Source organism: Bacillus rossius, chromosome 12, assembly GCF_032445375.1.
Source record: "Bacillus rossius redtenbacheri isolate Brsri chromosome 12, Brsri_v3, whole genome shotgun sequence".
NCBI classification, from domain to species: Eukaryota; Metazoa; Arthropoda; class Insecta; order Phasmatodea; family Bacillidae; genus Bacillus; species Bacillus rossius.
The window spans coordinates 8,044,064-8,058,531 of record NC_086339.1 but is presented as its reverse complement, the minus strand read 5'-3'; the positions used below and the strand labels follow the sequence as shown (position 1 = coordinate 8,058,531).

General features: G+C 36.9%; 1 protein-coding gene across 5 annotated transcripts in view; it reads right to left on the bottom strand.

Moving 5' to 3' along the window:
• Positions 1–10,257: 10,257 nt before the first annotated feature.
• The window catches only part of LOC134537462 (probable E3 ubiquitin-protein ligase HERC1), a 126,595-nt gene continuing 122,384 nt past the window's right edge, over positions 10,258–14,468 (bottom strand). For all 5 annotated transcript variants that reach the window (XM_063377916.1, XM_063377918.1, XM_063377917.1 and 2 more), the window contains exons 72-73: positions 13,222–13,375; positions 10,258–10,793 (exon numbers count right to left, since the gene is read on the bottom strand). In XM_063377916.1, coding sequence (XP_063233986.1) covers positions 10,590–10,793; positions 13,222–13,375 — 358 coding nt within the window. In that variant the 3' untranslated portion in view covers positions 10,258–10,589. The remainder of the gene's footprint in view (positions 10,794–13,221; positions 13,376–14,468) is intronic.

Here is a 14,468-nt window from a genome sequence, read left to right as displayed (position 1 = left end):
CACGTTGGCAATATCACTCCGCCGGGTGTGGCAAGATGCTTCCGCTGAACTAGGAAAAAGGGTTTATGTATTTATTTTCAGGGACAAACTAAAACTTGTAACAGCTTTCAAATACTTTTCCGATAAAAAACATTGTTCTACGTGCAGCTATGTCGTAAAACTTGCCGCTTCTGTTTTTCCGCGATCTGTGCTTTTTGGCGGGAGTTAGTGTCTTCCTCCGGCCCGGCGCTGGGAAGATAGTCAGGGCGTCCACAGTTAGTACTTTCGTACCAGATATAGTACTTTTATAAGTTTTTTAGTGGTGGTGTACATTTACGCTCAGATCTAGTACTTTTTTCCTTTAATATAAAAATATTACAATAACTCCAATATGTTTTATTATGAAGCGTAATTATTTTTAAAAACTATGGAATGTATGTGTGTGTGGTGTGATATTTAAGTTAGAGCATTGCAGTGTCATAATAACTTCATAAATTGTTAGAACCATAACAAATTACATTTTTTTTTCAAATCTAGTACTTTTTTCTCCTTGTGGACCCCCTGAAGAGTGTCAGAGATATATGTTCTATGGAGTCAGTCACCGTCGGGAGCTCACAGATGCCTGTAGCTTTCGCGTGGAAACGAGCCTGTAGTGGAAACGTCCATCATATCGGCATAGTACTGCACATCACGCGTTTGGTCAACATGACATCTACGCCTTAAGTAAAGTGTCGGAGTTTCATGTATGTACCTACGTTAGTATTAGCTTTAAAGACTTTGTTCAACGCGGGAACGTCCTCCGTGTCACTCGTCGGGAAGAGACCTTCACTAGCAACACTTTATCAGTGCCGCCACGGGAAGGGGCCGCGTTAGTGCAGAGACGTCTATCCGCAAACAGAAGCGGCCAGGAGTACGATAGCGCCGTGCATCTGGTGCCAGTGCTTATAAACCACTTTAGTTTGTCCGTGTATTCATCTTTTAATGTAATACGGCGTCCTGGGTAGCCTTCAGTCGACACGCCTCTGCCAAACCCAGCGACCCACTTATTATCCTTACGGATTCTACAGGGAGGCAGGTTAATTCTTTGTAGTAAAGTTCGTTAATTTACTGCAATTTCTAACAGTGTAGCAATGTCTTGAACACTTTGAGTATTTTGGGAATAAAGTGTGGCAGTTCATAATTAGAGACTAACAAAATTCGTGTTATTATTTTTATTTTTTTTTTCGAAATTTATATTCTGAAGAAGAATAAACCAATCAAAACTTTACTTTTCGAAAAATATTCACCAACTTATTATTATGCCCGTGTGTTTGGAGTTTAACCTGGTGTTAGATAATAACATGAATTTGATGGGTCTTTACTCATTTATGATGTTGTCGGCGTTTGGTTGGTCTGTACATCCTCCTACATGCATAAACACTTACCATTACATGTGTTGTGCAGTGCGATGATGAATTATGGCTATCACGTGTGCTGATTTTCTTTGTTATCTCAGTAGCCATAGCTGTGCGGTAGGTAATCAGTCAGCCAGTTTTGCACCTACGGTACATAGGTTGCCTAGCCACTAGGCTATTTACCCTCTTTCACGGACACGGAAATTTCGCAGATTCTTTTGCTCACAAGGTAGAATGCAAACATTTTTGATTCCTATTTTATGAATGAGATTTTATTTTAATTTTTACATGTTTTTTTTACATTTAATATACTATGTAACGAATACACGAAGAAATATTATAAAAAATCAGTAAAGAAGTACAAAAATTTATTCATATTTTTGTTAACTAAGTGATAATAGTTTTTATACTCCATAAATATAGTACAAGGAATGTACATTTTTCCTCACTAAACTTTTAATCCACACCAAGCCAATTCAGCGTCAAGTAGAACACTGCAAGTCATTGTTGAACACGTGATATAGAAGAGAGATTCAAATACGCCACAGGGCATCGCTGGTGTGATGCCACCAAGTGTGACTGAACACTGACTCAAATAATGTAATTATTTATAACAGCGAGGTAATGATTTATTGGAGTACGAAAAGTTTTGTTGCATCCACTGATGTCCAGGAACTAATTAAATTTGCCTGTCTACATGATTAACAACGCATGTTAGTTCCTCTTTTAAGACTGCTAAACCTTGTTAAACCTTGGATGTTGAACGAATGATGCTAATTGTTGATGTGTAACATCTTAGCTCTCGGAATACGGCATTTGGTAAGAATAATTTTGAGAATGGAACGGAAATGTGTAATAACGGTGCTGCCATCTGTGGCGGATGGAGCGAACCAAAGTTCACAAAGCCAAAGGGAAACTTTACAGTATTAACTGTTTATTCCTTTGTCGAAAATCATGTCCAAAACATGGGCTTCGTATTTTTTCTAGTATTCTTCGCGTTTACCGAAGCCTTTTCATTACATAGTTTAATAATAATCGTTCTGCAAATATAATGATTCGATGTAGTTGCTCCGGCAGCGAATATATAGCGGCGGGTGCGGAAACTACGTGTGATTTGTGTCAAGAAATGTAACTGAAAACACAATTTTCGTATATTTATCACGGTCGGCATTATTTTATAATAATTCTCAGTTGAATTTCGTGTCCGAGTTTCATATTATATGTGTATTTGCAACACGAGAACTCATGAATTTGCTCGTTATCGAGGTTGGATGTTACACAGCTCTGGCTAGTACTGGAATACTCGCTCACATTTAATTTTTTTCATTGCTGTCTGCACTAGGTTATCATCTAAGAAACTGATGATAGGTAACCTTTCAACAACTTCCAAATATCTATTAGTGATTCAAATGCACTTTTTTGTTAATTTAGTGGCTAAAACAATTTTTTTTAATAAAATTCCCTTAAATAATCTTTAAAACGGTGTAGAAATAAAGTAATTATTTATGCTTACTTTCAATCATTATAGCGATAAGGCCTTGGATTGAAGTTCTGTGTTAGCAAGTTGCACTTCTAACAATATACTTGACTGGTTACTTTTTACTTCACCGCTTACTACTGGTGGACGTGTAGCATAAATATTGCATTCGTACAATAATAAAACTGTTCCTTGCACGTATGCAGACAGTAGCTACTGCGCACGCACCAGAATATCGCTCTGGCGCGGAGGGAAACGAACCAACCTCCTGCCGCGACATGTTCGCCTGATACAAGAGCGGAGTGGCAGCGGTGTGTTGCCGCGAGACACGTCACGTGACGGGTGTACCGGAAATTAATTCATGATTCTGGCCACACTGCACCCCAGGGTTCGTCGTGTAAAAGTATGATGTACACCCGGTGACAAAAGAGCGAGTTTAGCCCGGCTTCGAAAAGCGACCGCCGCCATTACGGCGATGCCCAAGTAACAGAAAGTATCAGGCGCTTATAAGCAGGTGTGAAGCGGACGGCCTGGCTACCTACCTCCTTGCTTGTCATGACTGCCTGATACTTGCGGTGTCATAACTGTGCGGGACGGCTGAGCTTTTTGGCATCTTTTTTCATCTTTTGCTGCTTGCTCGTCGCTCTGAGTCTGCGTTCATTTGTGCAGTAATTACTTATTTATTTATGAAGTTACAAATAGCTCGCCCTCCCACGATATTTTCCGCGGGTTTATTGGTGGCATCTGTCACGTCTTGCCTTCCTACAAACTGGCGCTGAAGGTTGGCGGACTGGACTGACTGTTCTCACCCGAGTAGCTAAAAGTATATGTTGGTTGTTGAAAAGTATCGAGTGTCCAAAACTTATAGAAATGGGTGGAAAAAATTATTCCTATAATGTTGTCTACAGAAATATAATTGCATTAATTTATGAAAATCAAGAAACAATATATATATTCTGCAACTCTACCATGGCAATGAAGCACAATAAATATGCTACAGAACAACTTAGACTCGTCTACCTTATTTATAATTCATTTTGCCTCTTTATTGATTTCCCTCTGGATCCAATTCTGAAATCCACACAGTCATGGGAAGAACAAAAGAACAAAAAAAAAAAAAAAAAAAAAAACCTACAATGACTAGAAAAAATCATTGCTAAAATGTTTTGTTATGAATTGATTTTTTTATACACCTGACAATTTATTGTGTCCATTTCTTTAAGAAAAATGTTTGGTATAAATAACATACTTCTCTTACAATGGTAAAATATCAGCAATACCTTGAAATTACACACATAAAGCTGCAGGTTATTAGCTAGTACATATTAATTCTTCCATTTGTGCTGATCTGTGGACTAATAAAAATTGTTTGTCTATAGTGTTTAACTGCCAGGCAATATTAGGAGATAATGGCCCACAATTAAATTTAAAAAACGTAAATTTTTTAAGAAAATATTGTTATTTGTTTCTGCTTTCTCAGTGGATATTAGAGAAACAAAAATTCCATGAACCTTTTTACTGTTTCTCACTGCCTGAAGGAAAACTGTACTGAACATAGCAGTTGCGGGGTTCATGGTTCGAATGTTAGAACTGCGCATGAAATTGTGGCTGGCAGTGGAATGCTGCCTATCATCGCTAGTATGAAAGTGAAATAGGAATGATGGTAAATTAGATGAGAGCAATGTATGTAACTACTTGTAACATCAAAGAATTGCTGGCCCCTTATACCAATAACACTTTGACTGAGAATGTTTTATGTTGATGTTTTTGGAATGTTTCATAATTATTTTGTAACTCATGTTTCTTCTATTATGTATAGTAATTTAAGTAATTTTGTTTGTGCTTTAATACTATTATTGATTTGGATTAGGTTCTATAAAGCTGAATGTAGTGTGTTTTATTATTTGTTTCACTGTAATTTACTTAATCACTTAAAATTAACATCTGTATGAATTACATTTTGCCAAATTTTATAGCATATTCTGGGTAGTAAGACTGTAACATTCTAAAAGGTTTAAAAATGAAGAAAGGAAAAGGAAGACACGGGCGTGACACTCTGTCGCCAGCAAGTTATATTTCACACCTCAAATTATTGGGAAAACCCAGTACGTGAGCGCATGGCTGCACAGCAATCAACCAGAACTTTTTCTGGCTGCTGCCTTGCCAGCCAATCAGAGCGATGGTGTGATGTGTCTTCCCAGACTTGCAGAGAAAAACATTTTTCCAGTATTTCTTCTTATACGGTCGCTACTCGGGATCTGTGTCGTGATTGGTCCAGTCGACACGGGGTTGTCTATCCTTTGTTGTCACCTTTGTAAGGGAAGACATCTTTGTTGTTAGTTTAGTTGTTGCTCGATTGTCGTTACGTGTGGTCGCATCGTCGGCAGCTCGCCGGAAACAATGAAATAAAGTTACAAATAGCTAACTTCATGCCTGTGGTTAGGGCCAGGCTGAAACAAATTTTTTTATTTTATTAATTTTTGGACTTTTAACTTAAAATTTGACCGCAGGCGTCGGCATCGGCCCAGGGTGACGGCTGTCGCCCTCCCGGAATATTTTCCGCTGGTTTATTGGTACCTCTGTTCCACAGTAAAATGAAGGGATTTGAATTTTTTTTTTGTTAATCGAGTGACGTGCTACAGTAAAGATGTGATACACCGTATGGACCTGTTGGGCAAGTTATGATCTACAGTACTGTTTTTTTTGTTTGCGTTGAGGAATAATAATAAAAGACTGCCTTGAACTCTCTCATTTTTAATGCAACTACATAATAAACTTTTATCCTAGGGGAATAATTTCTATATGAAATTACAAACCAAAATTCATAATCATCATATATAGTCATAAACTTTACAAGTGATTAAAGTGTCTTGTTACAATTCTGGGTTGCTAAGCCGGGCCAACCTGAAAAGGGACAAACTGTATGTTAAATTAAAATATGCAGGAGGGTTTGTGGTCAGGGCTCGAACCTGTGCTTTGCCGAGTACAATTTTAAAATGGAAAATTAAGCAAATGAATGAGATTTGGGGGAATGGGCTTGAATCCCAGTGGATGCAGTTTCAGCTGTGCCGCCTGCTAGGCACACACTACGCCAGTGTTGCTCATTTAATCTAATTCTTTTGCAGTGTAGAACAGGTAAGATGTAGAATTGGTTGTTGTATTTTTCCAAGTTCATGATGCTGTGGAGGTGAGAATGGATGATGACTGTGACAATTACAAAGCTTGGCCTGCCAGCGAGTCAATGAAACTCGCTGTGGACCTCGGCAATGGAAAGACAACTCTGTTTTTCATGGCCGGTCCACAATGGATAATAACGCACGATTTGAGATGCTGATTCCAGCAAAGAACACGATGAACGACCCTCTACCTGCATGTTAACCCCCAGTATGACGGCATCTAGGCTTTGGACAATACACAACTTTATGTTTTGGCATAACCGAGTGTGCGATCTAGCTGCCAACGCACAGTCACGCATGTGGGTGACCACCAAGCAACAGTGTGTGAGAACGGGAGAGCTGGCACACCTGTCTCCAGGTGTAACGTTGTGAGTTCGTGCAAGGGCTGCTATTGGTTCCTGGCATCGGACCCTCGGGACCATCCCGCACTCACAGACACTGCACCCATCTGTGTTGCATGCATTTAAGGGCGATGTTAGACCTTTTCGGCTCGCAAACAGGTCTGGATCGAGCTTCTGTGAGTGCACAGTTCTAACTTGCAGAGCTAGTAAAAAGGTAAACTGACTAGCGTGATTCTATTTGGCTACAAAGGTGCTTTACAAATAAATGGCTACCTATTACACTTACACTTTTCTGAAAGCCTGGTAAAATGAAAGGAAAACTATAATATACCCATCCTGGTAAATGGGAAGCTAAATTATGGTTTTTAACAACATTTCCTGCCATTTCCTGCCACACTTCTAACTGCCTGGTTGAGTTTCGCTGTCACATTTTCATTTCTACCTCCTTTGTACCACCTACTAAGTGCCCAAGGTCACATACGGAGCAGATTTAAATGATTCATGCAATGGGGAATTTTGATTTAATGCAGTTTTTTTGACATACACCATTGCATTAAAACTGCAATGCAATCGTGTATGTCCAAAAAACTGCATTAAATGGAGCAGATATGACAAGAGAGATGCTGGGAAGATCAGAGCAATAGGAGTGAAGATTATGAGGAGTATGATGGCAGTTACGAGGCGGGACAAAATCAGGAACGAGAGTGTACAAGCAAAAGCAGGAGTACAAGACTTCAATGAGAACACTGAAAAAGCATGAATGAGATGGTATGGACATGTGCAGAGAATGGGAAAAGAGAGGCTGACTAGGAAAGTGATGGAATTGAAGTACACAGGAAATAAAGGAAGACCAAGGAGGAGATGGGAAGAGCAGATAAAGGCGTGCAGGAGAGAGGAGAAGATTGGAGTAAAGTGAAGGATGAGGAATGGCATCTGACTGTTGTGCAAGATTTTTGCGAAAATGGCCTAACTGAGGGTATTGTTTCAAGACGACCATGTTTTGTGTTAATTTCGATGTACTTGTCAATCATGGAGGTTTTAGTCTATGGAGTGGGTGTCTGTTCCGAAGTTGAAGTCAACTGGTTAGCAGCTGGATAGCAAAACAATTCTTAGCTGCATAAAGGCTAATATGCTATAAATTTGTTTTATAGCGTGAAGAGAACTCTCTATAGGAAGAATCATAAAGCTTCCATCATGAAATAAATATTGATAAACATAATACCAGCACATTGGCAGGAAATAAGTGTTGAACTTCATTACAACCAAAACATTGTTTTGCCATGCAGATGTTCTCATTTTTTATTTCAAGCATTTTATTCATACAATTGTGGTTTTGCTGCAAGTGTTTTAAAGAATTATTTGTAAGTTGTACAATTCCTTTAGAAACATCACCTGCCGGCACTGTCCATGTTGTTCAAAAAAATTCTGTAGTAGGTTTTTGAAGTTATACTTCTTTAAGTGCGTTATGAAAAAAAGATGAGTGAAATTTTAAGATGCGCGTGCATCACTGTAACACAAAATTAACAGGTTGAAGCTGCCCACTAAACTGCTCATTAAGTCTCGAAAAAAAGCTACCAACAAAATAGAAATAGAACCTCTATTAGTCACGCATGTTGGCACGCTCGTCGCCTCTGATCACTGTTTTATGTGCTAATAAATTTATTCAGTAGTGATTTAAAATGAATATTTTGATTAAAATTATTTACTATTCGTAAATATTAGTAAAAAAAATTGTGCTATACTTTTTCAAGTGCTCCAATATAATTGAGGTTAACTATCCATATGTATTATTTATTGATATAAATTAAAATATTATTATTTAATATAATTAATACAAAATATTATTAAATTATTAATGTTAAATATTTATTATTGGTTATTTAAAAGAAATAATTATTTAATAAAACATTTAATAATTTTTTTATAAAAATTAAGATCAAACATTAAATTAAAATATTAATTTTCAATATTTATTATTAAATTAAATATATAATAAATATTATTTAAAAAAATGAACAAATGTAATGAAAACTTTTTGATAAAATTGAAAAGTGAATATTAAATTAAAAAAATAATAAATATTAAAAAAATTATTAAACTTAAAATAAATTTTTGAATTTATTATTAAATTTATTTATTTTCTTTTAAAATGTTAAATAATCAATAATAAATATTTAAAATTAAGAATCTTATAATATTTAATACAAATTATGTCATATTTATTATTTTCTAAATTTTATTTATTTAATTTTTCAAATTTAAACTGAACTCTATTGACTGTGTTGACTATCTTTTTCCAGCCCTTTTATTATTTTATTGTAATAATTATTTGCATGCAATTAAAAAATATTTTTTAATGATGCCAAAGAAGTATAACTTCTCACGCGTGTACATAAGTACACGCACCAATTTTTTTTGTTTGCATATGTGCCATAACCTGAATTTTGTGTGTAGTATGTTGTAAAATGACTGCAAAATGTAAACGTAAAGATATTAAAATTGCAAGTTAAAACTAAAATTATTAAAGAAGTTTACAATGTAGAAAAAAAATCTCTAGAGATGTAACATCTCACAACCATTCTTGTCAACAAAATTAAAAAACAAAAAAAAAAAAAAAAAAATCACGAAAAGATTGAATAAGCTTTTGCAAGTTCTTGTGGGTTATCAACTATAAAAACAATGCGAGGTCCAAAACATGAAGAAATTTGTGCAGCAAATGTACCAATTTCTGGACCTATGATGCAAAGGAAGGCAGATTACTCAAATTTGAGGTTAGGTATTTCAGAATTAAAGTTCAGCAGTGGTTGGCTACAGCAGTTTATATAATACAGTGTATATAATATTTGTTATGGTTGCAATTATAAGAATTATAAGGTAATAATCCTACTTAATACCAATTTTAAGCAAATGTAATTCCTACATGAGTGTTTATTAGACCTGCGTGAATGTTCATATTTTCTAACACGAATATTTTATTATTCATATTCTATTTTACCTCGAATACCAACACTTTGAAATAATGAATACTAATTTGGTTATGAATGTTTGACATAGCATACCTTGTAAGTTTGTTGTATATCAAAGTTCACTGTTGAGGTTAAGACATTTATCGTGATTTTGATACCCTTTTTAGCTATTTTCATAATACTTCATACATTAACAATAAGTGATGCAACAAGTATTCAAAGTTCTTTTTCACTAATGTCTCGCTAAACAGTAATGGAAAAATCACGGGAACGATTCAAAACGCAGCATATTTGTCATTTCACACTTGAAAACAAAATATTATTTGTATTTGTTTCATCAAACTTGCCCATTGAATTTCACAGTATTATTAGATCACAAAAATTTTCTGGATCATTATGTATACCAGCAGGTTCTGGAAAATAAGGTATATAGAAACTTAAATGGAAGGTTGGTTTGGTTAGTTTAGGTTAGGTGCATAATTGATAAAAACAATTTTTTCTTTCATAATTTAAAATGTTTAACAAACATTTTACGAAAATTTAGTGTAGCTGACTTAACCTAACCGACCTTTCACTTTAGTATTATTTGTCTAATTTCCCAGAAACCACTATACTAAACATTCATTTTATCTTTTTCTTTCCCAATGTATTTGCTACATGATGCGAATAAAATTTTTTTTAGTGAGATTATAATTCTCATTTTAATTTCTGAAATTTTATTCGAACTGAATAACTGATATTCACACAGGCATAGTGTTTATGCAAGGAAAAAAAAAATAATGAAGATTATTTCCTACTTGTAATTATTGTTCCATGCACTCACAGATAAGATAACCATAATTGTAGAGACATTTATTATTTCATGTCCAATAACTGGTGTGTATTTTTTATAAATGCTCAGTTTACAAATAACGTAAAACACAACATGTTTAATGCAAATATAATTTCATATGGCGTTTTGTACAAGCTTCCAACTGAACTAGAGGAATCAACAGTTTAGGAATAACGGCGCGTGTCCGAGAGGAATAATTGTAGAGATATTTATTATTTTGTGTCCAATATAACTGGTGTGTATTTTTTTATATAAATGCTCAGTTTACAAATAACGTAAAACACAAACATGTTTAATGCAAATATAATTTCATATGGCGTTTTGTACAAGCTTGGAAACTGAACTAGAGGAATCGACGGTTTAGGAATGACGGCGCGTGTCCGAGAGGAATAAATAGGCGCGGGCGCGGGGATCGGCGGGGCTCTCAGTACTCGTCGTCGGAGGCGCGCGCCGCGTCGGCGTTGCGAGCCAGCATGTAGTTGTCCATGTCGATGGAGCGGCAGTTGTCGATGGCGTAGCGCAGGCGCTCCGCCATCACCTCCCGGCTGCTGTATGGCGGCAGGCGCAGCTGGAAGAAGCATGTCTGCGCCGTGGGCAGGCCGTCCGCCGCGCGGTCCACCTTCATCACCTGCGGGCACGGTCCCCCGGTCACCGGTCAGGCACTCGCTCTCACGCCTTCCCGAACAAGGGTCGTACAAGTGAACAAATACTTGCATTCTTGACTGTCGTAAAAAAACCGCGAATTTTGCATGCGCCTATTTTTTAAGACAATACATTATCATGGCATATTTGGAAATGTTTTTGACTACAGCGAGCGCAATAATATTATCCATAGCTTGAGCGGTTTCAAACACCACTAGGATAGAATGAATCCACGATCAACTGTGTGTTCGAGAAAATTACACCAGCTGATTGGCTACTGACTTGTGAGACCTGTTACTGGGAGGCTTGTGATTCAGTACTTCTTTCGTTGAGGGTTATTCATCGGCTCAGAGTCCTTAAGGTGAACTGTGGTCCGATACCGAAGCAGCAGAAAGTTAAACGAATTTGGATTCTAGCTTATGGATAGGGACACCTGTATTTCGCGATTTAATTTCGTGCCAAAGTATTTCACAAAACACTGTAGCTTTTCCTAAGAGTCATGGCAAAATTGTGAGGGTGCAGCGGTACAGTGACAAAATTACCATCGGCCCTGTCAAGAGCGGGACGACACCTCTCACCGAACCTCAGCCAATAACCACAGGAGAAAAAGCTACAGTATTTTGTGAAATACCTTGACACGAAATGTATTTGCGAAATATAGGTGTCCCTAGTTATTTAAAACACACAAAATTCCATGTTTCGATAAATAACGTCAATTTTATGTTACGTGTGGTGTCTCCCGAGACGGAACTTTAAACATTTTCTTAGATGATATAACGAAAGAGCTGCACATTTCATCCTGGTGTTCTCTCTTCAGACAATCTCAATATTTCTAGAATTATTACTTCCATTAATGACTGTCTTGTTCTGCAGAATGATATTGTGGCAAATAGTAATTTAAATATGGTTAATTTGAACTACAATAAAACCTCTAGTGTAACTTTTTGCTAGGAAATATAATCCAATCGATTTTGATTATAAACTCTCAAATCTTCCTGTTAGGAAATCAAATTATATAAAGGATTTAGGTCTTGCTCTAAGTCTTTATTTTTTTTATTGTTAGTTCTAAACTTGAATATGGTTCTATTATTTGGAACATACTTAGTGAAAATGACAGTGAAAAACTTGAAAAAGTTCAAAATGAAAAATTTAATATTATGTCAGATTATACATACAGGAACATAACCTCACAAACACTCCCATGAAAAAGGCCAGGAGATTACTAAACCTTCCACAGACACTCCCCGTCAGCAGCAAAGGAAGCTTACAAGCAACCTGATATTATTATACATACGGGAACGTAACTCACTTATATAAATATGCTGGAAAATACACTTGAAAAATTTATAAATACTTTTTCTATCACTAATATTCACAATAAATAAATGTTATAATTATATAGACCAGTATTCAGTATCAATTACTAAAGTATATGATTTAAAAGCAAATATATAATTTTTCTTCGTATGTAGCTTTTTTTTCATGTCAATTTTTGTTGCATGCTGAACGTGCAACTTAAAAATTAATGCTCATCATTTCTTCATAATGTGTTTAAAGAAGTATAAACTAACCTCACTAATATAAACACACTTCAAAAAGTTTATAACAATATGAACCAGTAATCAATATCAATCACTTAAGTATATGATTTTTTTAAAAAAAAAAACTTACATTCAATTTTTATTTATATGTATGTAGCCTTATTTTCATCCAGTGAAAATTGTTAAGTTTTTATTATGCCAACTAAGCATAACATCTAACTTACATACATAATTACCTACATGCACCCATTTTTCTCCCCCAATTATTTTTGATGCAAGAAGAAATTGTCTAGAAGGTGCATATCACAGTTGTATGTTTTCCTGAAAACAGTAGTAGTGAGACTTTTTTCCTCGGCATCTTATGCAGTCTGATAATCTGCGATGGGTTATTTTTTTTCGTTATTTAAAATATATCAATGGATGTGCATCAGTGGCGGATCCAGAGGTTCACCTCGGAGGGGGCACTCTAGGATTTAAGAATAGCCAGAGAAAAAAAGTCTTAAAATTACTAAATTTGTATTTAATATCTACTCACACTACACATAACATCTTACCACCAGATTTTATGATTCTACAAGAAATTCATTAGCTATATATAAATTTTTTACTGGTTTCAGAAGCAATCAATTTTGTCGGCAATATTAATGTAGCAGACAACTCGTTTTTCGGGGGGGGGGGGGGGGGGGGGCACTTGCCCCTGGTGCCCCCCCTTGGATCCGCCACTGATGTGCATGTACGGATACGGAAATGCAAAGCGGAGAGATGGTTCCTTTTTCGTTAGCGACGACCGAGCGCAAATTTTCGCGAGGCTGTTCACGCCACACGACTCTGGGGCAAGAACAAACATGTACGGAACGAGGACGGGTCGCCGACCTGGAAGCGCTGCGACAGGTCTGCGAGGTTGGCGGGCAGCCGCGAGCGGCCCGACACGAAGCGCATGAACAGCACCCGCTCCGTGTTGCTGAAGCTCTCCAGGATCTCCCACAGCCACTTGACCAGCGAGTGGTTCTCGTCCAGCTCCCGGTACCTGCGGCCACAAGGCGCTTCACGTCCGCAACCAGACACTACTTTTTATAAAACGAGATGTACCTACAATAAACACGCAGAAAAAAAATAGTATTGTAGCTGTATGTATGTATAAAGTTTTAAAATATTTTTTTTTGTTTTTGTTTTATGCTTTAAATTAATTAAACTAACAGAATGTTTATATTCGTAGCAACTCTCAATGAATATTTTGATTGTTACATAGCGTTTTCGACACTATTATTTACGGAAATTACACTATGTAGAGTAAATTACCGTATTTACTCGTGTATAGCGCGCCCTCGTGTAAAGCGCGCACCACGATTTTTGCAACAAATTCCAAAGAAAAAAAAAATTGAAATTTTTTTTCCCATAAATAAAATTTACTAACATTTTGTGGTACCTGATTATTTAAATTGATGTGTGGTGATGCGTCAGGAAAATACTTAAACTCTGCTGTGTAGACGGAAGGTAATGAAGCGCTGCGCTGTATCGTCACAACTGGTACGTGGGCGGGAGGAAGGGAGGCAGGCAGGAATGTGACACGGACTAGATGACTCACCGGTAGCAGCTGCGACGAAGCGAAGGAAGTGGGAGGGGGGACTGGTGTCAACATTCTCTCTCTCTCTCTCTCTCTCTCTCTCTCTCTCTCTTTTTTTATTTTTTTTATTTTACTAGCTGTAGAGGGGGAGGTCTAAAAATAAACAAGAGACCTGCGAGCTTGCGCGCGCACGTGTGTGTGTGTGTGTGTGTGTGTGTGTGTGAGAGGCCTTGTTGCTTGTGCGTATGTGTGGGGGCTGGCCAGAAACGTCACCCGTCACCCGGCAGTTAACGACCAACACTCCTCCCCGCCTCCCCCTCTCCCAAACTTTTTTTTTTTCCCCGTGTATAGCGCGCATCCTTATTTTTTTCCTTTACTTGAGGGGAAAAAAGGGCGCGCTATACACGAGTATATACGGTATTACTTAAAACTCATGTCCATCAGACAACAATTATCAACAACATGATCTATCTCGTAGGGTTCAGCCAGCATTTGCTATGTAAGCGCAAAAAAAAAAAGTGTTTATTTACGACATCACATTAGAAGAAACCTCTAA